This window comes from Apis laboriosa, unplaced genomic scaffold (genome assembly GCF_014066325.1).
Source record: "Apis laboriosa isolate Shangri-la unplaced genomic scaffold, ASM1406632v1 scaffold9_cov152, whole genome shotgun sequence".
Classification (NCBI taxonomy): Eukaryota; Metazoa; Arthropoda; class Insecta; order Hymenoptera; family Apidae; genus Apis; species Apis laboriosa.
The window spans coordinates 2,269,124-2,296,976 of NW_025224966.1; the positions used below are offsets into that span (position 1 = coordinate 2,269,124).

A 27,853-nucleotide genomic window follows, 5' to 3' on the forward strand; every position below is an offset into this window, starting at 1 on the left:
TATCTAAATCATATGTTTTTTTTTAGAGATAATATATCGAAAATACTTCATTCATAATTAATTATGAAGTAAATGTTGAGACACATTGTTACGTGAAGTAATATGTTATATTAATTGTAACAAATTTATATATTACACTTGGAAGTACACTATATTTATAAATATTAAGAGACTATTCAAACACTAGTATAACATATTAAAACATAATATGAAGATAGAGTTAAATTAAATTAGAACATAGTAAGTAAGTTTCTCATATAATCATGTGTAAACCATTTTAATTCGCCGTTTTCACCAAATGTCTTTTTAGATACCAAATTTGTGCTTTAGATTCCAAAGAGGATAATTGGGACACATAAGGCGCCATTTGCTGAACATGATTTTGATAATTGGAACCTAAAAATTTATAAACATTAAGATATAATTTATAATACTAGTATAAAATTTACATACCCATTGTCGCTCTTTTTTCTCCATATATAACTTTTCCATCGAAATCATTCATTGGAACTTTCATATCTGAATCAACTTGTTGAATTGTGATATTTAAATGATCTTCAATTTCAGCTAAGTACTGGAAAAAATAACTTCAATAATTGAAAGTCAAAGAAAAAGTAAACATGTCGTACTATGTTAAAACTTACGTTCGGTTCATTGTACCAAATACAACAACCACCCTTATCAGTAAGATTAGTATTGTAACAATTTCGTCCACGAGAAGAACACCATTCACCGTGATACCATACTTTTTCAGGAACTTTACTAACTAACGAAATGGCTAGACCCATTCGTTCAGCTCTACCAACTCTACCTATACGATGTACATAGTTTGATTTTTCATCAGGTAGAGTTATGTTAATCACTAAAAAGAGAATTATACAAATAATAAAATCATAAAATTACATAAATATTTATTAAATATTAGCACAATATACTGACTGAAAGGTAATCCTGAAATATCTAATCCTCTAGCTGCAACATCGGTACATATTAAAAATTTTACTTCTTGTCTTTTGAATTTCTCTAAATTAGATTTACGCTCTGCAGGCTTTCGGTCGCCATGTAAACATACACATGAAAATTGGTTTCCACCAGATTGTTTCAAATATCGTTCCAAATTATCGCAATCTAATTTAGTTCTACAGAATATAATGGCTCTGTCCATATTATGCTCCTTGATGGCACGAATACAGTATTCACCTTTTAATATTTTTACAGCCTCTGAAAGTGTTTCTATAAAACATATTTAACGTGTTATTAGATTTATAAAATTATCATAAGTTATGCGGAATTATTTAATTCGAAACGCACCAGGATTGTTACTTCCGGGTCTTATATTATCTCTACTGTGGACACCATCAGTTTCTATACATTTTCGTAAATTATGCCAAGATTTATCTTTTTGTGGATCTACTATTACAACAACATGATGCACTGTTTCGGGAACTGCATCTTCACCTTTCAAATCTACCCATGTTGGAAAATGCATCAAACGTTCCTATGCAAATATATGCAAAATAAAAATTTGTTATATATTTTTTTTAAAACTTATATAACATTACAAATTACAATTTAAATATTTACCGCCATCTTTTTTACTTCAAAGGCATGTAGAGTTGCAGAACAAACAATCATCTGCAATCTTTTTCCATCTGATGTAATTTTTGGTATCTGTCTGTGCAAACGATCGATTAATTCCGTATAACCTTGTTTTAATAGACCATCAGCTTCATCTAAAATAAAGAATCTGAAAAAGAAATTATACAATAACTATTATATTTGATAAATGTATTATACAAAAAATATATTATATAATACCTGCAATGTGTTAAAGACAAATAGCCACCTTGTATTAAATCTTCTAGACGTCCTGGTGTTCCAACTATTATATCTACACCTGAATTTAATACAGAAATTTGCTCTTTTACACTAACTCCGCCAATCACCAACAAATCTCTAATAACTGGATCTTTCAAATATTTTTTAAACTGTAGAAATATACGCATTTTATAAATTATAATATTTTAAAAAGATAAATATTTTAAACAAAAGACATAATATCAATTATAATTATTGATATCTTACTTTTTGTATTTGATTATAGGTTTGTTCTGCAAGTTCTCTTGAAGGCTCCATGATTATAGCTTGAGGAGCATTACATTTAGGTTTGCCATCTTCTTTGCTTTGAGTTTGGTTACTATTTATAGAATTCTCTCTTATCGCTTCTTTAGATGCCGAAGCAACAGCTATATAATCATTTGGAGGAGGATATTTAAATGGTTGTGCTCCGAAATTGAATGACATTTCTGCATTTTTCAATACTACAGCTGGATAAAAAGTCTGTGACTTTTGTTGTGCATTTAATGTAAATGCTAGACCTAAGTCTGCTCCATTTAATGTGAAACTAATTTCACCTTTTGATAAGTTCAAAAGACATCCAATTACATCATGCATTCCAAAAGATTTTCCATAATTATCAAACTGCTTTGCATTTGATTTTTTACCAGTTCCACCATAACCAAAACCAAATTTATCTGTTCCTAAATCTAGTGAAGCCTATAATTATAAATATAATAATAATTATAATATATTTTATCAATCATTTTTTAAAAACTAATAAAATATTAAAATAATTACTTGAGATGTAGACCAGCCTACACGACATAATCCTTCATCAGTTACTATAGCTTCAAAAAAATATTTGTTTTTTCCTTGAATTCCTTTGTTTGCTCTACAACCATGCCATTCTTTCTGTTCACGACTTTGACATCTTAAACCATCAGGAGTTACAGCTAATGCTCTACCTCTATCAAATAAACTTAATGCCCAATGTGCAGCTGTAAATAAAAAAAATACTATCATTGTTGAATAAAAAAAGCACAAAATAATTTGTAACAAATATCAAAAAAAACATACAAGGTTGATGATGACCACTAGAACTACTGCTCATTTTACCAGATTCTAAATCTTTTAGAGTTTCCCATACAATTTGCAAAACTGGTAAACAAAATGCACCAGTTTTTCCACTACCAGTTTCTGCAGCCATTAAAACATCTCCACCACCCAAAATTAATGGAACTGCTTCAGCTTGGACATCAGTTGGTAATCTACATAAATATATAATATTTAATATTTTCTTTTATATACGTAATTTTATTTTACTTACGTCCATTCCATTTCATCAACTGCCTTTCCAATTTCAGGCAAGACACCCATTTCTTAAATAAAATTTTAATAATATTTAAAAATTTTTAACAGTCTTATCAAAGATAATAATTTAATTGATAATATTATTATATGTTTTATTTAAAAAGATATAAATTATTTACCTTCAAATGCCGTCATTTTTCTACTTTTAATTTATGTCTCTTATAGATTTAAATTTAAAGATATACCATTAAAGAAAGTACTGCACCGGTACTTTTTAAGAAATGATCAGATACGTCAAGAGATATCTAGATATTTGATTCAAGTGCCATCTATATGCATGAATCATAGAACACATAAATATAGTATAGAACATTCTCATATTCTGGATATCATTTATTTTTTAATTTTCTTTACTAAACTAAAAATTAATTTAAAATTTCAAACAATAATATTAAATAAAATTCATTTTATCAATTATTTATAAATTATATAAAATATTTTAAAATAAACATTATTTTTTTACTTATTTTTAAATTAGCCTTAAGGTCACATTACTCTTGCGCAAAACTACGATATAACATATTAATATGGTGGAGTTGTTGTGAGTAAAAGTACAAAATGGAAGATTTGTTGTTTTAATCAAGTTTATTGTAAATAAATTCCATACATGTTCAGGAGGAAAATAGATATTATTGCAGAAATGATTTTAAATACCATTTGTTGCTTACTTAAAAGATAGCACCGTAGAAATGACTCCAAAATGGAAAGTATGTACATTTTTTACAGGTTATATGTTCATTCTACTTTTATAGTTTATATTATATATAAATGTGAATTAATAAATATAATATTATTATTAATGATAGACCACTAGTTCAGAATCTACTACAACAACTAGTTCTGGTTCTTCATCAAGTAGTTCTTCAAGTTCAGGCAGTGAATCTAGTTCATCTGATTCTGAAAATTCTAGCAGTTCTGCTAATAGTCAAAAAGTATCTGATACAGAAAGGACAAAAAAGAAAACAACATTCCCTCCTAATAGACATGGCAAATCTAAAGTTGATACAGCTGTTACTCCTTCTGTAGAAAATAAAAACAAAGATAGAGTACCACCAAAAAATAGATCTGTGGTATATTCTTCAGAATCAGAAGGATCACCAAGTAAAGTAAAAGCAATAACAAAAAGGAAGCCACCTACTAAACCGAAAGCAACTGCTACAGTAGCACCTGTTGTTAAACAACAAAGGCCACCTGCTAAGTCAGTGGCTACTACTGGTCAACAAAAAAATGTACCAAATCCTAAAACAATTGCTAACAAACCAAATAAACCTTGTGGTAAGAATACATTATTTAAAACAAATTTTATTTAGATTTTTTTTCATTTGTTAATTGATAATATATTTTTTTAAAAGCCTCTACAAGTGCTAATGGAAAAGGTCCTGAGAAATCTATAAAAACGATTTCTGAACCTGTACAAAAAAAGCTAAAAAAGAAGAGTATATTCAGTCCTGAGAATAGTAGTGAAAGTGACAATGGTATTCCAACAAAAACTAATTCTGTAAAACCTATAAATAGTTCTACGAAATACACAAAAAATCAACAATCTAAACCAAAACCAAATGATGCAAAACAGAAAGCAGTTGCTCCAAATAGATCTAGTATGTAATTGCGACATAATATACGAAATCTTATACGTAATATACGAAATAATCCTGTTATCTAATGATTTTAAATGAATTGATTTATTATGTATTAGGTTTATTAACTAAATCTGCACAATCTCAAAAATCAGATAGTTCTGCAAGTTCGAAAAGCTGTTCTGCAGGATCAGGTTCATCAGCTTCTACAGATAGTAGCACAGATTCTGAATCATCAGAAAGTGTTACAAGTCCACAACCACAAACAAAGAAAAAAGATACTCAACCAAGTACAACAATAAATGCCACTACAAACGTTCCACCAAAGCGACCTTCTGCAGCAGTTGCACCTGTAAAACCACAAAAGTGTACAAAAAGACAAAGTAAGTAGTAGTTGGTGCTTTTAATTAAACGAATTTAATAACGAATTTAAAAAAAATTTACTACGATTATTAGATACAATAAAAAGCGAAGATGAAGCCGACGCGTCCGCGAGTGAGAAAGAAATGGATGAACATGGTGAAACGGGCACGTCGAAAGCAACTACTAAAGGCAAACGAAAACTTCAGACTCGAAAAGGTAGCAAATTGCTTCAACTACAAGCAAAGGCAGCCAGCGATTCGGAATCCGATACAGGTATATATAAAATATATAGTAGGAATAATCATAGAATGCGAATCGTTTTACTATTAACCTTATATCTCCCTCTTATCTCTTTATGCATTATGTTTCCATTTAAAAAATTGGTATTTCTTAAATTCTATCTAACATATTTTATATAATATGTGTGTTTTATTAGTTATATATCCTTAATACATAGTAGTTTTTATTTATTGTTTCCCTTTTTATTTCGTTTTTATGTCGAACAATATTAGTTTAGAAATTAGACTAACCAATTGAACTGATTTCGTATTTTCTCCTTTCATAAGTTCAATTCCTCCTATCAATCTTTTATCGTAACCTTATTACTAGTTTCAACAAACGTATATTACACTTAGGTACATTATTATTATAGTACCACCGTTCTCTCGTAGTAAATATCTCTAGTTACATTTCGATTACTTGATCGGATAAAATCGAAATTATTAGCATGAATATCTTGAAAAGAGGCGGGTAGAGAATTTTCTGCAGGCGGTGGATTTAGGACTCTATGCTGCCTCCTTAACACAAAAAAGCAGTATTTGCGGTTCTGGATGGATGGATTGGACATATATATGGCCCGTAGGAATCCACTGGTCGATGGGACAAACATTTCGTATACAAAAAAGCATGTCCAAGGTGTCCTAAGATGCAGATACAGTCTTTTTGCTTACGGCGGCAGTATGGTTCTCAGGTACGGAAACGGTAGCGTGTAAACGTATCCTGCAAATTCCGCTGATCCGGTGTGATTTATCGAGAGTAGCTGAGAGCAAGAGGAGTGCCAGCAAATCGCCCGTTAAACGTGCTGGACCTAGTACTGCAGCCAGACATTCATCCGCAGCCAACAGAATACCACAGAACAGTGGTACATCAAATGCTACTACTGGAAGATCAGGACAAGGCAATTATGGCCGTACGCGCGTAAACAAGGAGAGAGAATGTCCCCTAGCACCAACATGCGATTCTCGGGGCCATCTCTCTGGAAAGCTCGATTCGCATTTCACTTTAGAAGCTTGTCCTTTGTATCACAACACTACGCCACAAGCTTGCGCGTAAGTGATATTTTATTATATGATATGATATAGCAAACATTATGCTTTTCTGACATATTTAAAACATATTTCTTTTGTATCTTTTCCAGAGAATTTTATAAAGAGAGGAAAAAACGCGAAGAAGAGAGGAAAAAAGCCATAGCATGTTTGGCGAAAAAATCTCCAAAAGGCTTGCACCAAACAACGGAACAGCGTAATTATCAATTAAAAGTGAGAGAAATGAGAAATAAATGGAAAGGAAACGCTGGTGATGGAAACGAAAGCGATAGTAGTTGTGAACTTCAGGGAAACGAGAAAGATCGTCAACCACGATTAACAAATTTAACGCCAGACTACGATTTAAAATTATTTATGGAAGCGCAAGCGATCGCAAGTGAAAAAATCGTAAGTTGAAAAACACTTATTGTTGTAAAAATACTATATTGTTGTAAATTACAAATGCTATTTTATATTATGTTATTTTATAATTTTTTTTTTTTATAGGAAAAAGAATTAAAAGAATTAGATTACGACGGTGAAGGCAGAAATAGTGGTGGTACACGAGTTATCGAAATGGGAAAGTGGGAAATGGAAGTATGGTATCAAAGTCCATACCCAGAGGAATTTAGTCGTGCTCCAAAACTTTATTTATGCGAATACTGTTTACGATATGCAAAAAGTCGTCAAGTTTTAAGAAGGCATCGAGAAAAATGTTTATGGAGACATCCGCCTGGACATGAAGTGTATAGGTTAGTAAATACAAAACAATATATATATATATACATTATTTTTTCTAGAAATATTTTGAATTTTATTTTATTTATTTATTTTTTTTTTTTTTTNATTTTTTTTTTTTCTACAGAAAAGATAAAATAGGTGTTTGGGAAGTCGATGGGAAACGTTACAAGCAATATTGTCAAAATCTCTGTTTATTGGCAAAATTCTTTTTGGATCATAAGACATTGTATTATGATGTCGAGCCTTTCCTTTTTTATGTGATGACGATTGGCGATTCTGAAGGTTGTCACACGGTCGGATACTTCAGTAAGGTGAGTTTTTAAATTTACATTCTTAAAAAAAAAAATAAAACGATATCAATTATTCGAGCATAACGTGTATTTCTGATATTTATGGTAAACAAATAAATAATATCTTTCGAGTCGATTAACGTTTGCGCAATACACGTTAAATTATAAAGTAGGTTAAAGAAGAACGAATGATTGCGAAATGTTGAACAAATATTTTTACAAATTATTTATCGCTTGAGATATTATTTTCCGGCACGGATTTTACAAACGGAAAATTACTTAAAACTACATTGAGACGCGAGACATTGCAGTACAGTGAAAGTGAACAATGTCAATGAACTGTGCATTTGTCGGTTGTATTCGACGCAGTTAAAAAATAAAATCAAGCTAGGCATAAAAGAAAAGTTCTTCGGGCGTTTCTTATTGGCACGGATCTCGCAGCGACAAGTTACCAACAGCGATATTAATGCGGAGCACGTGCTTGTACGTGCGCGACTGTGCGTGAACGATGATGTCCGTTGTACTTGTGTCAGTTAGCACTTGCGTAAATGGAGCCCACGTTTATGTGGTAGGCGTCTCTATCGTACGACCCTCGTGGATAATATTAAAATCATTTAGCCTATTAAAAAGTGACATTTCATCTTGCTTTTGTTACTCCTTCTTTTTTTTTCTTTTTCTTTTTTTTTTTTTTTATCAACGTTAAAATTGTACAACACAATCTCTTTGTCCTTATCCATTATTAAACTCGACTGTATCGTTTATTGGTTGTAATTATTAATTAAGAGAAGGAAGGGAAAATTTTCTGGCAAATTCTCAAATAGGCGTTGCTCGTTAAAGAGACGTAATCGAAAACGGATAAGGAAGTCAAGATTGTCGTAGAAATTTATATTTAAAAGAGAAAAAATTGCTTTTGTCTTTATTTTGTGGTTTACTAGGGCCGTAATGGCATTCACGTAGCCTGTAGGGATTACACGAACGAGGGTGTGTATCGCGAAGAGGGTGTCTCGTATCCGTGACCCCTCTTTACCCGAGCACTCCTGGTCTGGTTGGCTAGGATGTCGGTGGGAGAGAGAGTGCGGGCGCTACGCACGCCTATTTACTGCGGAACAGCATCGCCGGAGTCGAAATCTTTACCGACGTTCAATGACCTCTGACCCTGGCAAGACGCGCCAATCTACACCCTCCCGCCCCCTTTCTCGAAGGAAGAAGGAGGGCGACGAAAATTTTCTTCGACCTCGAGCAAACGTTTTACGCCTCTTTCTTCCTTCTTCGTCCCTCTCGTTTGTTTCTTCGATCCTTTCCTTCTTTTCTACGAGAACATTCTACTTCCACGTTTGTTTATTTCTCTTACAAGATTTCCAACAAATTTTATTTTCCTCTCTCTCTTTCTCTCTCTCTCTCTCTCTCTCTCTCTCTTTAAATATATATATTTGTTCTTTTATTTTCTTTTGATATTTCATTGCCTCGAAATTCTTCTCAAGCGCGCATCGATCTCTTCGGATTTACCAAAATTCCAGAGACATCGACACGTTCATCATCCCTCTGAATCCTTCGTTCTCCCCTCGGAGTTGCGGAAGATAATTTCGCGAAAACCTGATAGCTCGATAATTTCTTGTATCGATCGAATTACGACAAAAGGAGAGGCGATACATGGTCCTTACACATAGATTGCATTACGCATCTTACAAAAGGGCGTAGTACTCGACGGATAGCCGGTCGCTGCATCCGCAGCGGCGGTGGCGGCCGCGACGCCGGTACAGCGGCAGCGGCGGTAACGCGGAGTCAAAATCTTTATAGACGTTCAATGACCCCGACCCTGGCCAGACGGTCGTAGGGTGGTGGTGGTGGTCGTGGTGGTGGTAGTGGTGGTGGTGGCGGCGGCGGNTGGTGGCGGCGGCGGCGGCGGCGGCGGCGGCGACGTACCGAGAGAGGGATGACGGGGGTGGGTGGTGGCTCTAGCGTACGTACGCTATGCGCTTACGACGTGCAGTACCAGGTGGGTGGTTTAGTCGAGTGGGGGATGCCGTCGGCGGTGGTGGTAGCTGCAAAAGGGGGATGATGGTTGCAGAGGACGATGGGGAAGGGATGGTAGGGCGGCAAGGGGAGAGAGGGCGTCGCCTGGCATCGGGTCGTCAACCTTTCTGCGGCACTGCGACGTCGGGGTCGTTATTATTTCCTCCTCCTCCTGCTCTTCCACCACCATCTCCTCCTCCTCCTCCTCCTCCTCCTCCGCCACTTCCTACTCCCGCTGCTGCTGCTGCGTCTCTCTTACGTCTTTCCACTCTCTCGCCCCACCGTCTTCTTCTCTGCACCATCGCCATTTCTTCTTCCTTCCTTCCTTCGATCTCCTCTTTTCTTCCTTCTTCTCACCGTCCCTTCTCTATATTCAAAATCCCAATACTTTCATCATTTTTTTCTTTCCCACCGTCTCGAACGCGCCTCGATTACGAGCTGTGATCTTTGCCGATGTCCTCTTTGTCTTCCATTCGATCCCTTCGTTGCTCTCCCGACGTACAATACCGTGTTAATATCGCTAATATCGACGACGATGTGAAAGCTTTCTACCGAAGCTCGAGAACTTCTATAGAAACGATGTTCCTCGCCTTCGCGCAACAATCGTTTTATCCTCGCTTTCTCGAGGAACAATTTGTCGCGGATGAAAGAAAACGAGGAAATTCGCGAAATTCGAGTTTTCGATCGATCGATCGAGTGTGTCCAAAATAGTCGACGAGCGTATGCTCTGGTTATTTCTTCCTCGTATCTTGCGCTTCTCCCCTTGGTTGACCTCGAATAATCCGGACGTTGGCCTTGAGACTGGAGGCCATTGACCCGGGCTAGACAGCCGTTGACCTTGAGTAATCCGGGCATTGACCCGGCGCATCGAGGAGGCGGCGGCTAACTCGGGGAGATCTAGACGTTGACCTTGGGCGATACTAGCCGCGACCTTGAATGATTCGCCCCACGTTTCGTGGAACGGGGCCTGCGTGGCAATGTGCACACACGGTGGCGAGGCGAGAAATCCAGTGGAAGTTTTCGCGCGAACGCGAGGGGAGTAGAGAAGAACGAGCGAGCGGTACGGAGAAGCGAGTGAGCGAGCTGTTGCGCGCACCTACTGAATTTATAAATTTCGTTATTAACCGCACCGTCCACGCCTCCCTTTGCTACATTAAACGCGCGCCACTCGGTGTGCTCATCCTGCGTGTGACGTAGAATTTTTATCAATTCCGAGGCAGCCGAGCAGAAATTAAAAGGGGGTCGGATCGAGGCGTGAACATTTACAGCTTCCTGCCGTGCTTACCGAGACATGAAAAGAAGAAGCTTCTCCGACGAATTTCGAGAAAGCCCCCACCTCCATCCCAGTGCCACCTTCTTCCGCCGACCACCCTCTTCTATCAAACCTCTCCGTACTTCCATCTTAAGTACCGTATAGCGCTCGGCCTCGCACTCGTTCGACGAAAAGAGAAACGAGAGAGAGGGGAAAAAAAGAACGAGTTTTCGAAACGGTCGAATGTACCGGCCGATAAGGAAGAGTAAAGATTCGGTTCGGGTATATATACGTGTGTGTGTGTGTGTGCGTGCGTGTGTTTCGGGGAGGATATACGAAGATGTAAAAGATGTACGAAGTTGGTTGTGTGCGTCGCAACACTCGATTAAAATACGTTTCTTCTCGACGCTTATAATTGCTGTTTACGACACGTACGATAATGGAGCTCGTAATCGTAATGCAATACAGTTTATACATTCGAGAGGCACCGTATTCCTTTGGATCCCCGAAAAAGGAGAAACGCGTGTCACGTGAAATCCGGACGGAACCGGTTTTCGGGGCCATCGGGTCCGAGATACGCACAACGGGGCCCTGTCCTGCTCCTGAAATCCTTGTACCTTCCACTGTCCGAGGATCAACCTGGCTGTTCTAGTAAAACGAGATTTTCGATAGCCTTCGTGCTCGGTTCCACCGATCATCCACCACCGTATCGGATTATAAACGATGCGTGTAATCGAGAGAGGATATCGTCTTAACGCCTAGTATATTTATCATCCTCTTTTTCCATTTTCCAACAAAGAAGAAAAAGGAAAGAGAGAGAGAGAGAGAGAAAAACCGCCCGATCAATTAATTCTCTTCCGTTCGCTTTCATCTCGAGACGGAATTCGTTTCATTTTTAAACGTGTTAAAAATCTCTCTCTCTCTCTCTCTCTCTCTCTTCGAACGGGAGATCAATCCAATTCTGGAACGAAATCGTACGAAGGAAGCGTAAAGGCGGGAACTCGATACCCACGTTTGGAAACGAAACCTTGGCCAATTAACGCGTCGATGAAGACGTATCTGCTTCCAATGTCCCCGTCCAGACGTTTGAAACGTCCGAGTCTCGGGGGCAAGGAAAGAATATACGCGAACTGAGCGTAGTATGCGGCATGTTCCGAGCAAACGAGACGACGGCATATCCTCTTACGTAGGTATTCCAGACAGGATCTCGCGTGAACGGAGGAAAAAAAAAAAGAAGAAGAAGAAGAAGAAAAAAAGGAGAAAAAGAGGGGAAAAAACGGCGAGGAACACGACACGCATGTCGAACACCGGCACCTACACACGACAATAACGCTCGTTCTTTCCTGCTCCCATGATACGGATGAAAGAGTGTCTTTCGACCGAGGGGGGGAGGGAGGGACAGAGAGTGTCTTAAAAGCGGGAATAAATCTGCGAGACTCCCTTCCCCTCCCCTCCCCCTCCGACTCCTTGCGTATTCCAATCACGTTACGCTATCGAATTCGACAAATAGACACGGAGGAGAAACGATTCGATTGAAACGTTTCCGCTCGTGCCATCGGTATATATATATGTGTGTATATATATATATATAGCTCGAGAGTTAGGAGGAGCTAGGATGATAATTTCTAGCCCTGCTCTCTAAGGTAAGAAAAGTTGTGAAAGCTTTATGAAGTCGAGGTGTACCGACTGTGGAAAAGGCATTGAGAATCGGTAGACGGTGGTATCCATGGAAGTCGCGACGATCCACGGCCACTCAGGACTCGTTTGCCTAACTTCCGGTGGTGCGCCAGTTAGCCCGTCACGAACCGTTCCAGTGTATATGTCCTGAATAATGCATACAGAAATGGAGTGAGCCGGGTATCTTCTAGAAACGCGAGCGAGCGAGCGAGCGAGTCGGAGCGAGGAGAAGGAGAGAGGGAGGCGAAAAAGAGAAGAGAAACGAAAGAGGTAAAAGGGGGATACGAGAGGGGTCCGGAGAAAAGGATTAAGAGGGAGGGTACCTCCATCTCTGAGCTTGCAAAAAAGAAAGACAGATTTGCAGGTCCGAGAGAACGACGTTGGCCCGATGTTTGCAACGCAATAAATAGACAGGATCTGACAACGTTCGTATCTCCGAAAAGAGCGGAGAGGATACGGCAGAAACCTGTGCACGAGGGCGAATGAAAGCGAGCAGGGAATGTGGATAATCGCGAGATGAGAAGAGCGACAAAGGAAAGAGAAAAAAAGAAAAAAGAAAGTAATATATATGAATCGTCGGAGAACGAGGAGGAGGAGGAGGAGGAGGAGGATCAGTGAAGTATTTAAACGGATGTTGGATGTTGTTCCGAAAATTTTTGCGTTTTGTTCCGCTCTAAGTGGCCCTTTCCTTTTGACGGAGAAATGAGCGTAATACGCGAGGAGCGTATCTCGAATATAATGGATTTAATGGAGTATCTTGACGATGAGACGACGTCGACTAGGATCAAAACGATTTTTATTGTATCAACGCGGTAAGGAAATTTAGCGAGATGAACGCTTTCCACCCTTTCGACGAGAGACGAAAGAGAGGAGAGGAAGGGCTGTACATAATATGTAAATAGTTAAAACCCGAGGCATTTATACCCGAACGTATATAAAGACGGAAAGGATCAGAGAGAGGAGTAACCCCGATGGGGGTACAAGGGTGGAGGCGAGATATAAATGCCGAAGGATCTCTTTGAATGGGAGAGAAATTTGATTTCGAGGATAAATTTATTTATTATCGTTGCTCTCAAAGAAAAATCATAAACCGCCTATGAAATGGGGAGGGGGAAGGCGTGTAAGGAGGGTAAAAATGGAAAAAGCAGATGGAAGAAACGAAAAAAAAGAGAGAAGAGAGAAATAAAGGAACGAAGAAAGGGCGGAAAAAGGAAGGTTGAAATCGCGAAGCGGAGGAAAAGAAAAGAGGGAAGAAAGGAAGGAAGGGTGGGCGTGAAAGAGATAAAGAGGAAAAGCGGGTGCAAGAAAGGCAGTCAGAGGGTCGGTCAATTTTCCTTAAAAATATCCCGCAGACGCGGTGTGAGTTGGAAAAGGGAATTGGAGAGGTAAAGAGAAAAAGAGATATTGGATGAGAGATAGAGAGAGTGGTTGGTGGGGGGAGGGAGAGGTGGTGGCGCGCGAAAGGGACTGCAGGAAAGCAGAAAAGGAAAGGGATGACGTAGGGTAACATGGGAGTACGAGGACGAGTAGTAGTAGTAGAGGTCGTCGATACGATACGCGGCGGCCTCTTGGAGAAGAGGTTGGGGTAGGCTCGCCCAACCCTCCACCTCCGCCCACCTCGGTCGAACTTCCCCTCGACCTCTCCTCCTTCCTCCCTGCAAAACCCGACCGGGGTCGATCGATGCCAGACAGTCCTGTTCACACGACCAAATCCCGCCGAATACACATCGTCCCTAGAAGTTGGGGTAGGATAGAGCTCCTAGCTCTAGCTCTAGCTTCGGCTCCGGCTCTGCTTCTCTACCTCCATTCCCCCCCTCCCTTTCGCCTCCTCCTCCTCCTCCTCCTCCATCTCCTTATCCTTGCCGTGTCGTCGCCACGAGTTTTGCTTCGGCTTCTCTCCTTCAGCCTGCTTGTTCCTCCTTGTCCTCCGCCCCTTGGTCCTCCTCCTCCTCCTCCTCCTCTTCCTCCTCCTCTTTTCGCGCGTACTCGACCACGATGTCATTATCCTCGTCGTGTCTCATGACAGAGAGCCGCAAGTGTACCGTCGTGGTTTCCAGTTTCCCGTACCCACCTTTGCACGCCTCCGTTTTCTCTTTCTTTCTTCTTCACTCGGTTACCTACGCGCAGCCAAGAAAAATCCACGTGGCTAAGTTTCCTACTTGTGTTCCCTGAGCCGAGCGGTTCTCCACGGTGATAGGACTCTACGTGTCGCTTCTATGACGATTCCATCGAATTGCTCGCTCGTTTTTCGATCTTTTAGATTTTTGTTCCGCGCAAAAAGAGAGAGAGAGAGAGAGAATTTTCTCGCGAATCATCTTCGTTAAGTCTTTCTTACGTGGCGCAAAATGTTCGCAGATTAAACGGAACAAAGAAATGGAGTTATACGCGGTACGCGAGTCCATGTATGTCAACGGAGTTAGAGAGATTAGCGAACGGTACGAGGCAATGACAAAAATACATTTCTCGAGGGGAAAGCTCGTGTTCCGGCCGTTTCTAGCTACGTCTTTGACGTCCACGCCGCGTCTCTATACCCGTACAGCTTGTGCGTGAGTAGGATTAAAACACGCATACGTCAGCAACTTCGTTCGACACTCCGTCCGTGGAATTAATAGACATCGTCGCCGGGCATTGATCAGATATCGACTTCGCACAACTTTCCTTTCCACAATACCATGTGATCGTATAAAAGCCTATTGTTCTAGCCACGAAATGGCGACTTCGAAATTTTCCATCCCACCCATGGCTCGTCTTCGTTTCAAACGCGACAATCAAATTGGAGAAGGGACGACGAACAAGGTATCCAAGGAATCCTATGGCTCTTTGATTATAGTCATCGACTTCAAACTTGAGATTGTTAGCGTTAAAAGCTCGTCTATACTCGGTTATAAACGACAAAAGTTTCGATCTACTTTTTTTCTTTTTTTATCCCAGTTACGAAAGTTATTCTATTCTAATCCAAACAGATGTTTCCACTTTTAATGGTCGGACGAGGAATCTTTTCGTTCGTTGGATCGATTTATCGTTAAACGTTACGCGTATACGTATAGAAAACACACGTACAAGGGGTCTCGAGCGTAGGAACGAACGGTCGAACGCGCTTTGGGTTCGGTCCAAAAGGAAAGCGGTGTTCGCTCGAAAGGAGCCAGGGGAGCGAAGGGTCGAGGATAATTAATAAGTCCGCAAAATTTTTCGCGCTGGGGACGATGGGTAAGCGGGGGGGGGGGGAGCTATCGGGGAGTCGTGACAATTTCTCTTTGGATTTAGAGGGTCGATGGTGCGCCAAGGATAATCCGTGGAACCGTTGGACCCTCTGCTTTTCCGAGTACCTGCCATTGATAAATTTACAACGTCCCTCGAGACAGCCCTCATCGAGACGTGTTCGATCGAAAATTCCCCAGTTTCTCCATCGTGTTTTTTTTCATTTTTTTTCATATTTTTTATATTTTTGTATTTTTTATATTTTTTTTTTTTTTTGTTTTTTTTTTTTTCCCCCCTTTCATAATCTGAGATAAATCATAATTTTTAGGCGCACAGAGAAGGAGAATTTCCTTCAACGTTTAATTTCGAAACATCTTCGACGAGTGTATTTAAAGTGACTCGATGTTCTATTATAGGCGAACTCGTAAAAGTAACTAATCTCTCGCGTGCCAACCTTCTTACAAAGCACACGGAACTTCGCGTACACCCCGTATGTTAAGAGGAACGCTTTGTTCGGTATAAAGAAAGTGGAGGAGGAAACTCGGTGCATCTAAATATAGAAGTGACCGTCGCGAGGAGCTGTATAACCTTTAAGCGGCGTTCACACCGCGCCTCTGCATCACCGAATAATTCACGAGCTAGATGAAAACGTAAGAGCAACTTGAATAAATAATGCCAATCGAACGATCGTTCGATCGATCCTCTCCCCATCCATCCTACGGTAACCCACCCCCCCCCCTCCCAAAAAAAGAAAAAGAAACGAAAAGGAAAAAGAAGAAAAGAGAATGTACGATCTATTGAAAAATTCTTGGTGAAAATTCTTGGGATTCCTGTAAACGGGCAAAGAGCGTCGCAAGAGGGAACGAGTTATACGTCGCGACAAGTTGGCCAAGGGAGAAAGGAAAAGAGAGGATTATTAGCCGGGTCTCGTTACTCCGCCACGTAGACGTTCGTTCACCTACGCGTGTGTATATCTCTCTGTCCGCGCACCGACGACGTCTCGCCTATGCGTCGCGTTCCGATGCCTGTATCGTCGCACGTGTGCCAGCTTGCAGCCACTTTATGGCGCGACGATGACGCGCAGGAAGGGGGATAGTGACCGATTGAAAGCCTTTTGCGATCACCGTCACGCCACATCGCGGCACAGAACTCCTTTCCGTGGCCACGGCCGCGATCGATAACGACCGCGGTTCCGATCCTTCTTTCCTACGTTCCACGTAGGCTCCTCCTTATCATCGTTCCTCCTGCCGCCGCCGCCGCCGCCGCTTGATTCGCCGGTTGCTTCTTCGTCCTGCGAGCAGCGAGAAACAATTGGAAAGATTCGATCGAGAATACGAAGCTCGAGTAATCGCGACTCGAAACCGACAAATTTATACCGATCGTCCCCAATCGCGAGAGGATTTGCGTTTAATTTGTCGAAGCGGTCGCGCGTTTTTCATATTTCTTATTTTATTATCCGATTCGGATAATTTCTCGTCGACCGTTCGAAGGGATTCAATCAGAAAAGAAAGAGAGAAAAGATTGACGATTGATTTTTCGGCCAAATTCACTTGGCCGCGATTGTTGTATCCGCGCGGCGCGTCGTATCCGCGTTTCGTGGATGAAAGGAGACGCGACGAGGCCGAGTATCGATTACCCTGCACGCTATATATCTATATAAAAGAAGCTGTAGCGGCAGCGGATTCGTCTCTGCGTTGACCCGAATAAACGTATCGCGTTTTCGTATCGAAGTTCGCGTCCCGAAAATTAGGGGAGGGGTTTCGCGAACGGAGTCAACGTATCCGTTCGAGCGAGTCAAACTTGAATCGATCAATGCCGCCGATTTTCCTCTCCTTAAGTGGAAAGACTCAAGGAGACACGGCTCGTTTCGCGACGACGTGACTCGAGTCGGTGTGGCCGATCGATTTCGCCGAATCGTCTCGTCGTCGGCAGCCTCCTCTCCGCGAAGGGGGACTGGAGACGTGGACGAAAAAAGTGGGAAAAAGGAGGAAAAGCGATGTGCAAGAGGGTTTCTCGAGTGGAACTCTCGCATGGTGGGGACACGGAGACGTCCCTGAGTGGAGCAGAGACTACTGGCCCAAGGACGTCGCGGGGCCCAGATTCTACTCTTCTGCGCTTTTCTCTCTCTCTCTCTCTCTCTCTCTCTCTCTCTCTCTCTCTCTCTCTCTTCCTTTTTCATCGTGTCCCACTCTCCACGCTCGCACATCACGACCATGTTTCTTTCACCACGTATCTTCGTCTCTCTAAAAGTTCATCCCAAGATAGATTGGCATATCTCTCGTCTTCGGCTTTTTAGCAATTGATCTACCGGTCGATCTATCGAGATGACTACCTACGATACACGTTCATAGGGACCACACTTCTTTTTTTCCCCCCTCCCTCTCTCCGTCTCTGCTCCCTGTATACGATCCTTCTTTCCCATCCTACGAGCAACGCGAACACATACGTAGAAAGTTTTATATATATATATATATAAAATATATATATATATGTAATGCGTAGAGACGGGTCCGTAGAAGCATGGGCGAGTCTTCTCGACTTGTGTCCTTCGAACCGTTGCTGCCCCACTCGCCAGTTAGCAACAGCACGGCTGCCACGGCCGGAAATACCGGGTGTTCGAGTCATACTGGGTCCGCTGTTGCCCGACGAAATGGGACTGAGGAGCGTAGAATGGTTAATGAAGGATTCTACGGCCCCGAAACGATCAAGCCCGCAGAACCCCGTAATTTTCGACGCGGCCAAATGTATTCGACCTTGGAAGGAAACCTTGATTTCTACATCCAGCATCCCCGCTCGCGGTTTTCGATGAAAAATGAACTCGTATGAAAGAGGCGAGCACGGCTAGATATGATGATCCAACCTTTCGAGAGACCGAGCGGGCGCAACCATTTCTTTTCAACGTAAAAGGATCGAAGAGGGATTTTTTTACTTTCTACTTTGTGATCCCACTGACGGCCGTTATCTATCGACGGGACCGGCTTCCTGTGATACGATTTGCCGCGACTACCGGTTCTGCCGTAATATACGCTCTTTATATTCGCCGTTTCCCCTTCTCCTCCTCTCTTCCTTTCTTTTTTTTTTCTTTTATTTTATTTTATTTCTCATCGAAGGAAAATTAAACTCGCTCGAAAAGCCCCCGATTTTCGACCTCCTTCGTGCAACGTGTGCGTTTACCGCGCAAATTTGCACGTTGGAAAACGTTTGGACGATCGAAAAGTCGGAAGCGGGAGCGGGAGCCGAGCATGTAAACTCGTCCACGTGTCGCGGTATCGCGATTTCCTTGCTTCGAATTCGGATTACGCTCCCATGAATTTAGATGTAGATTGTAATTTCACGCGAGGTTTATCTAAGCTGCCGTTCACAGCGATACACGTAGAACGCGTATTACGCACCGTACTTACACCGTGTATACGAAACGGCCGTGTCACGGTGCGCCACTATAAAAATATATCCCGTGGAAAAATTGACGCGCACGTTCGACGCGAGCCATATATATTTAAAATGGGATATTTTCATCGTGTTAATACGCCCGTTTTCGTTCCGATCGATCGAATTCGTCCCTTTCCGATGAATATCGAATACCGCGTTCGGCGAAGACGGAGGTGGAATCGTTTTAATAAAACATATTACGCCTTCCTTCGAGCGAGACGTCGCGTCATCGAAAATATTGCTAACCCATTGTGCGTTTTCGCGTGACGAAGGTCGCGACGCATTTTCGTCGACGCGTTAACGCGTCATAATACCGGCCGATCGTGTCTGCTGCATACGCAGCCGACTGAACGAAGCGTGTCGAGTGTGTTAACCGTGCCTACGTACGAAAATATTATTTCGCTTTTCCATTCGAACACGGGCTGCGTTTCGACCTTTGAGGTGCAGCGACCAAGCCGTCGTATCGGCCTCGTCGTCATTGAACGGGAAGAGGATGCCATTTTACGGCTGACCTTGTTTCTTTTTTCCTTTTTTCTTTTTTTTCTTCCTTCTTCTTCTTCTTTTTTCTTTTTATCATTTCGAACCGTGTCGAAACGATGAATGATTTTTGGATCGTAATTTTGCGGCCGTAATCTAAGTAACGACACGCATCATGAATCAAGCATCGTTTCACGAACGATCGACATTGAAAGAAATCTGTACGATATTTAATCGTAACCATTGCCATTCGTTCTGTTCCAGGAGAAAAATTCATTCCTGAATTACAATGTGTCCTGCATTCTGACTCTGCCACCTTATCAACGCCAGGGATACGGCCGGCTGCTGATCGACTTCAGTGAGTATATACCACCAATCGCGTCGCGTCGAATACGGATTTTTTTTTTTTTTTTTTTTTTCTTTTCTTTTTTTTACCGAGCGGTTCCTCGAATCGGTCAGCCTTGGCGCGACCAAGGAGACCGGTGGATGACGACATCCGTCCAAATGAAATCGAAAGGATGGTCGAATTAGGAACCGGAGTTTGTAGGAACGCCTCCGTGGTTTCCGTGGCGTGGCCTCTCGTCGACGTTGCGGTCGCTGCGATTGAAAGGCCTTGTCCGGCACGCGCTACCGGGACAACCTCGACGATCCTCCCGAGCGAGGCTCTCGTCGTCCAGGTTTTCCGTCATTAAAGAACCGCAGCCGCCGCGGCTCATGCCCCGAACCCGACATTGCCTTTAACCACGCTTCGATCCTTCTTTTAAAAAAACGCTTATTTGTCCATCCCTTGTTCCTCGTAGTTAACAATATCCGTCTGTTATATATAGATCTTAAACGAACGAGGGTGGAGGGAGGGGATCGCGCGATCGACTTTTTCTTTCGTTTAATTCGATAACGAGGAATGATCAGAGTCAATGGTACGATAAAGTAGATATACACCGTAGAGGAGTTGTTCGAGGATGCGAGGGAGAAAAAGAGAAAGAGAGAGAGAGAGAGAGAAGACGCCGATCGATTCGCGTGTCTCCGGTGTTTCTCTCGATTCAATCCTCAACGATTCGAGAAAGAAAGAAAGAAAGAAAGAAAGAAACGAGAACGGTTCGTTTCTCTTGGTTGTCCCCTATTTACGCGCGTCTGCAACGTGGTGGGTGGGAGAGAGGAAGAGACGGGGAAGAACGACGGTGGAAAGGAGAGGAGGGAAGAAAAAAATGGAGGAAAAAATGGAGGAGGAGGGGGAGTACAACGGCGGTGAGTTACGAGCGTCTCCGTTGGCGTAAAGTCGCTCGACTCGAAAGCCCTCTCCGGGAGTCCGCAGCGGGCCGGGCGTATACACCGCGAAGCGTAGCGTTGATAATTAAACGTGGGCTTTTTGCCGTGACGTCATTTTCATTGATGCCGAGGAGTCGAGGCAGCAGTATGGGTCGCGCGCGTAGGGGTAGCGCGTCAAACTGGTGGAGGAAGGGAGGGACGGGGCTGGGTGGGTGGGCTTGTGGGTCGACGTACTATGCTGTGGACGAGAGTCGTTGGGAATCGTAGTCGTAGGGGTTGGGGGAGGGTTTAGCCCTGCCAAGTTTTCCGCAGGGGATGCCGCCGCGGCGCGAGAGACGTTACTTGGACTCGGTGGTGGCGGCGGCGGCTGCGGCGGCGGCGGCGGTGGTGGTAGCTGCCGGTGCTAGAGATGGCGGGTTATGATGTGGTGGTGGTGGTGGTGGTGGTGGTGGTGGTAAAATGGTAGCACGGTGGTGGGAAGATTGGCGGTGGTAGTAGTGGTGACGGATAGTGGAGAACGTAGGTTGGAGTGGAATGGTTAGCGGAAAGTGCGACGCCCGGCGTCTCGCCACATCGATCGACCCCCACATAAACCCCGTACGGTTAGCCGTTGCCGCGCTCTACCTGCTGTTGGCTTATGCTGTACGCGCGTACACACAGACGAGCGGACAGACAGACGAGAGCGGGCGAGATTCGTCTGGTGAGCGTGCGGGGTGTGTCCGATGCACCTTGTTCCATGGAAAAATTCCTAGTTTTCGAAGTTCGACGGAGAATTATAATTTGGCTGGGAATAAAACCTGGAGAGGGAGAGGAGGGTGAAAAGCGAAAAAGCGCTCTCTCTCTCTTTCTCTCTTTCTCTCTCTGTCTCTCTGTCTCTTGTTCCCTGCCGGATTATCGGGGATCGAATCGGGGCGTTAGACGCTGCTAGGCGGGCCACGTGCTCGCAAGTCTCGTGGCGGGTGCTACAACATCCGAGGAAATGTATGTTACGCGTGAATCTCGGTACACGTTCGAGCAGATACGAGCGATCGATCGGTGGACTGGCGAACTTTTTAAGCGGAATCGTCTGGTCGGACACACCCTGCGCGTCCTCCTCCTCGGGCCTCGAGGAGGAGAAAGGGAAAGGGAGGAGGCAGGTAACAGGGAGGTAACACGGCTCGGCCCTAGAGCGATTTCCACCTGGTTCGATTGGAAGCGGCGTAGGGCTCGCGATCGTATGACCTCCGATGACCTCGCCCCACGGGAGCCACGTAGGGCGTAGGATTGGCAGGCAGGGCTACCGACGCCCTTTTCCTCCTCGTAGGGCAGCCGCCACGCGGAGGAGAGGGACGAGAGTCCACGAAGCTTCCCCTATCGGGCCGCTGTCACGCCGAACCGTCCGTCCACCCTCCCCTGCTTACTACCACGGCTCGCTAGTGCCGCTTCCTCTTCGACCTCCTCCTCTCGCCTCCTCCTCGTTCTTCCCTCGCCGTCCTTCCCAGTCACCGTTCCTTCTCCTCGTGCTCGATTTTCTACCACCACCTCCAACCACCGCCCATCCACCGGTTCCGCGCCGATCCCAAAACTCTGCAAACTGAACGAACGCGTAATGAATGCGTCGCTGCCTTCCCAAACCTATCGTCGCGCCACTCAGAAACAGAGAGCGCGTGCTGGTAGTAGAATCGGGACGCGAAAAACGGGGAGAGAGAGAAAGAGAGAGGAGAGGAGGAGAGGGAGAGGGAGGGAGGGAGGAGAAACGAGAAGGTGGTGGAAAAGAATTGGGAGAGGGTGGCGAGGATAGACTGTCCTCTCTCTGTCCGTGAAAGGCTGTGCGGCTGGCTCAGGAGTCTGGAGGAGGAGGAGGAAAAGGATGGTCGTTGAACCCCTCAGCCTCCGGGACATCCTGGAATAATCCCAGCACAGGACCGGTCCTCATGGACTACCTCGGATACACTCCGTAAAAATCGTCTCGCCTTCCTTTTACCGTCTTTTACCTTCTCTTACCCGACACCTGGCTGTACGATCTCTCTTCCTCGCCTTTTCCCTCCCTCTCTCCTCCCGTCTGTGTCTGATTTTTCTCCCTCTTTTTCTTTCCCCTTTAATCGCGAGACACTGTTATCGTCTCGACCTCGATTATTCGGGTAATGAGAATTCCGCGGTTATTTCGGGAACGTTGCTGTTCACTGGAGATGCTTCCGCGAGGATTTCGCCTGGCCACTGCTGGTCGTTGAACTTTACGGTTTCCGGATGTTCTGGAAACCGACATCGACGTGTCTGAGAAACGGAAGAACCATCGCTATCTCACGCGTAAAATAGAACCGTAATCGATCGGTTTTTCGGTGAAAGAAAAAAAAAAATGTCCGTTTCGCACTATTTTATTTTTGTAAAACTATATATTGAGTGTTTTCCAGAACACAGATATATCAATATATATATATATATATATATCAATCGTTTTTTTCCAAACGAGTTCTTTCGCATTTATGCACTTTCCACGCTAAACTTGCCTATGCTAAATGGCATTGAAACGAGCACGACGAAGCTGGAATATTCTCGGATCAATGCTTTCGCGTGTCTTTTTAAGAGTAACGGCATACCAATGCGAAATCAATACAAGCCGCGCGTGTCTGCTTCTTACAAATATAACGGATGACCCATAAACGGAGAAATCTCTTTAGGCTAGTCCCGCATCGCTGATGCAATTTATTTAATTAGTTAATTAGTTCATACGCGAGGAATGAGAAACCTTAAACGTCCACTCGCTCGTCGCGAATAAGTTCGTTCGTCCATTCTACGTTTCCCCTTTCCAAACTCGAATATCGTGGTTCGATAATCCGAAAGTATCGCCATCGGACATGGTCTAATTGCAAAGTAGCCGAAAGTAGGAGCAGATTCGAAATCGATTCGCGAATTCTTCTCTTTTAGTTCTAACAATTTTTTCTTTTTTTTATTTTTTTTTTTTTTTTTTGTATTTATTTATTTTTTTTTTCTGCGAATCGTACAGCATCGTAGGATACAGCATCGAGCAAACGAGGCGTGACGGGCATTCAACCAGACTTCAGAAGCATCCGGACATCGCCAGTGCCGTACACTCGAAAAAAGAGTTCCCAGAGTTATCTCCTTTCGGAAAAATTTATCACGTGGGAAATTTAATCAATAATCACCCATAATAATCTTTTTTCTCTCTTTTTATTTATCTCTCTCTCTCTCTCTCTCTCTCTCTCTCTCTCTCTCTCTCTCTCTCTCTTTCTCTCTTTTTACGAGTTGGTCTCACGCGTACACGTTCGATATATTATTCGTGAAGATTCGTTCGGAAGGAGATAGATTCGTGTTCGAGGCGAAGTTGAAATTATTTTCAATACGGCACTGGCGCCGCGGCATTTCATCCTTCGTCGGTCACTGACACTAGAAATGGCTTATAGCGGTGGCGTCGATTCAGGATAGAGACGTGTATTATGTGTGTGCACATGAACGCGCGCATGGTCTCTGTACCTATGCGGCTTCGACGGCCACCGGTATCTCGTGCAATTGGAATTTCATAGTCTGTCTAGTGGTCCCTGCGCAAGGGCGTAATGTAATGGGCAAAGTAACGAGAGGATATTACGAGAGGAAATGATAACAATCTCGTAGAAATCCTCCGCATTGTCCTACGCAACGGAGAAATTCATTGGCTCGCGACGATGAGAGAGAGAGAGAGGGAGAGAACGTCATCGTCCGATCGATTAGAATATTCGCGTGATCGATCGGTGAACGTTTCACCTGTCGTCTATTGACCTCTTTCCCTCCACGTTCCCTCATCGATCACGTAGGAACAAATTCCTAGCGGACGAGACGAATAGATGATATGCAACGTTTATACACGTTTTGCGCAGGTTACTTATTGACCAGAGTGGAGAAAAAGATTGGCTCCCCCGAAAAACCTCTGTCGGATCTGGGCTTGATCTCGTATCGCAGCTACTGGAAGGACGTTTTGCTGCAGTACCTCTGCAACTTCGGGGGCAAGGAACTCTCCGTCAAAGGTAATACAATACCGGCCATGCCGGAGCACACGCCTTTGCACGCTTTTGACCGATTTACAAGACGCGTTATTTTAAGAGTGGCGGCGCGGAACCGAAACCGTACTCGAGATCGTACTCGAGAGACATTTAAGCCTTCCTTCCCCTCCCCCCCCCCCTCCCCCTACCCTCAATAAAGCGATTCATTCGTCACGCGCTTTCGCGTGTTGTATATCTTTCAGATATCAGCAAGGAGATGGCCATCGATTCCTACGATATCGTGAGCACTCTGCAGGCCCTCGGTATGATGAAGTATTGGAAGGGGAAGCACATCATTCTAAAGAAACAGGTAAGTCGTCCATTGTGATTCTAATTTTCCAGTAGGACGTAACGGAAAGAGGGATGATTCCTCCTCTCCCCTCGTGCGAGTCTCGCGTTTCCCCCTTCCCGTTTTCAACTGCTCCGTGTCATCGTGTCACGTGATTTATGGCGACCACCTCGAGAGAGAGAGAGAGAGGGATCGTTCACGAATATTTTGTAACGAAATCACGGGCGAGGTTCGCGTTCAAACTTATATATATATATAAGTTATACGGGCATAAATTACGTTGAACAGGGAATCCACGAAGGGAATCAAACAACCCCGCACAACTCGCTACGCAATGGGGAAACGGTATTGCGCATGATTATGAACGATCCTTCCCTTTTCCTCCTCCGTTCGATGTCTTTCGCCTTGGCGGAGGTAAAATGCTAATAGGGGTTGAAATGTATAATCGGGGTTGAAATGTCAATCGTCAAAGGATCAAAAGTGTAGGATACCGTTTCCCCGGTACGCGATTGTTGGAGAGGTGTTTCGGTAAAAACGAACGATTTCCACGAGAGGAAGTCGAGTCCCGGGACAAAGAAGGGGGGAGAAAAAAGAAAGGAGAGAAGCGAACCGGTGGAGAACCGTTGAAATAATTTCAGGACGTGATCGACGACTACAAGGAGAGGGTGAAGAGACGAGGACCCGTCTACAAAGAGATCGATCCGGAGTGTCTGAAATGGAACCCCTTCCAGCCTCCCAAGACGCCCTCCGCCTCGAACTAAGGCTTGCAGCAGGAGCCCGGAATGACGCCGACGCCGACGGCGACGGCCTCTCCCTCCCCCTCTATTTCTCTCTCTTACACACTCGTTCACCGGTGTCGACCAAGGGCGGTGGTCGATCTCTTTCTTCTTCTTCTTCTTCTTCTTCTGATCATTTCCCGTGCTCCTTTTTCTCGAAAGATGTTCCCATTCGCCGTTCGAAATTGCATTGCGCGGTTTTCACGCTTACAATGATACGTGAGATAAAATTCGTGAGGATCCATCGAAAGATTCGAATTTTACGAAAACATTTATGAGAAATCGTCGAGAATGAATCCTATTTTTTTTTCGAGAGAGAAAATTTTCGATTGGAAATTGGCAACGAATACGTTCGAAATCAAGTATCCCTTCGAGCGATCATGTCCCATCCCGAATTACTTATTCCGTAATCATATAATGGGGAAATAAGAATCGCCACCCGCGGACCGAGATCGAGTTTCCTCGGTCGAGAAACGACGAGAACTTGCGGTTCGTTGTCAGCGTCGTTTCGTTCATCGATTTTTCGAATATAATCCGTGGCTGTTTTTAGAAATGATTTTTAACCAGATTACGTGTCGTTCGTATGATATGTAACAGCGTCGAACTGTCGCGCGAAGTCGATGCGATTTCAACAGGATATTCGGCAGGACAAATTTCTTTATTCGAAATCTATTTAGACGATATTGCTTGTAGCTGGTCCAACCGAGACCCACGAACGAGAGATACGTTATTGATCGCGCTTGCGAACTGTACACGGTGAACTGCAAAACGGAGAATTTCGAGCGTGATGAACACCGAAAGGCCCGACGTCCTCGGTCGAGCCCATTAAGCAACGTGAAAATAACTTGAAAGCTATCGAGTCAAGGTTGAACAGGATCAATTTAAACGGCGCGTTCCTACAGTCGCCGATATGCCAGTTGAGGTGACCGTCGTAAAACATTTTTTTTTTTTTTAATGTTTTTAAATCTAGATAGAACGTTCTTAGGTTTTCAAATGATCGTAAATATATCATAACGTTATGGTAGAGAAATACCATAAAAGGATAGGTAATTCGAATAACGAAATGGATGAATGTTGTACACGTAAGCTTACACACACATACACACACACACACACTCGCGTAAATACGATCAGTGAAATGAATTTCTCGTTTGTCTTCTTTAATTAAGTTTATTCGTTATTACTGATACAAGTATTCGAGTTGAGAGACACTGCGCGTTTATCATTTACAGCGGAAGAACGTTTGTGTCACGTTTCAGTTTTTCTTGCAAATACTGTTGTAGATTTTTTTTTTCAAGGTTTATTCGGCTACCGATGGTTCCCTTCGTTGACCAAGAGTCAGCTATTAACAATCTGTAAATTAAACATTTTATGACCGTGTATGTTGTATAAGATGTACAATATTATTTATAAGAATACAATTTTTATCAACGACGATGTATACATTTTCAATATATGTTTATGTATCTCTCCCTACCTTTTTCCAACACAAAGATGAGATACGCTTTTGCAGAATTAACAAAAATATCGAATTTTACACTTCGTTAATGCTAATGTTATTTTTACCATTAATCGAGTGTTTTTTCTTATGCAAAATTTTATTCGAATAGTTTTGCATAAGGAATATACTTATATGTTATTAAAAAAACTATAATTCTCTTTGACTTTAAAAATTTCATTTGTTTTAAGAATGATGGAATGGATAGTTTTCTAATAATGTAATTCATAAATTCGATATTTTGATTATATATTATAATTTAAGAAAATTTATTCGTAATCAACAAAATTTCTTTTTTGTTTTCAAATTTATACCAAATTAGATTCATCAATTCGCCAAAATTGTATTATAATTACAAATATCGAACGATTAAAAAGAAAAAAAAGAACAAGATCATAAAATTAAATGTGGGTGACAGTTCATAATCTGTCTTTAATAAACCGGAAATACGATATAAAACTCTTTTATGGACACGAGTCT

At 42.9% G+C, this 27,853-nt stretch overlaps 2 protein-coding genes across 4 annotated transcripts; one reads left to right on the forward strand and one right to left on the reverse strand.

Annotated features, from left to right (window-relative positions):
- Window positions 1–32: 32 nt before the first annotated feature.
- Window positions 33–3,436, reverse strand: LOC122720026 (ATP-dependent RNA helicase Ddx1). The gene is made up of 12 exons (XM_043946424.1): window positions 3,330–3,436; window positions 3,167–3,218; window positions 2,917–3,107; window positions 2,638–2,837; window positions 2,086–2,556; window positions 1,819–1,988; window positions 1,585–1,747; window positions 1,312–1,498; window positions 940–1,233; window positions 645–862; window positions 454–574; window positions 33–396 (listed from the first exon to the last, which is right to left on the reverse strand). Exons 1-12 carry the CDS (start codon window positions 3,343–3,345, stop codon window positions 278–280), a joined length of 2,202 nt encoding a protein of 733 aa, XP_043802359.1. The 5' UTR covers window positions 3,346–3,436; the 3' UTR covers window positions 33–277.
- Window positions 3,437–3,763: 327 nt separating this feature from the next.
- LOC122720061 (histone acetyltransferase KAT7) lies at window positions 3,764–27,313 on the forward strand. Of its 3 annotated transcripts, none has more exons than XM_043946500.1 (13): window positions 3,764–3,917; window positions 4,017–4,485; window positions 4,563–4,808; window positions 4,907–5,170; window positions 5,244–5,423; window positions 6,109–6,478; window positions 6,568–6,862; window positions 6,962–7,206; window positions 7,320–7,506; window positions 19,796–19,889; window positions 24,649–24,795; window positions 25,014–25,120; window positions 25,738–27,313. In XM_043946500.1, the coding sequence occupies exons 1-13, from the start codon at window positions 3,900–3,902 to the stop codon at window positions 25,858–25,860; spliced, it is 2,745 nt and encodes a 914-aa protein (XP_043802435.1). In that variant the 5' UTR covers window positions 3,764–3,899; the 3' UTR covers window positions 25,861–27,313. The 3 variants fall into 3 exon arrangements, with proteins under 3 accessions (XP_043802435.1, XP_043802436.1, XP_043802438.1); XM_043946501.1 differs by having other exon boundaries at window positions 6,121–6,478; XM_043946503.1 differs by having other exon boundaries at window positions 6,190–6,478.
- Window positions 27,314–27,853: the final 540 nt, after the last annotated feature.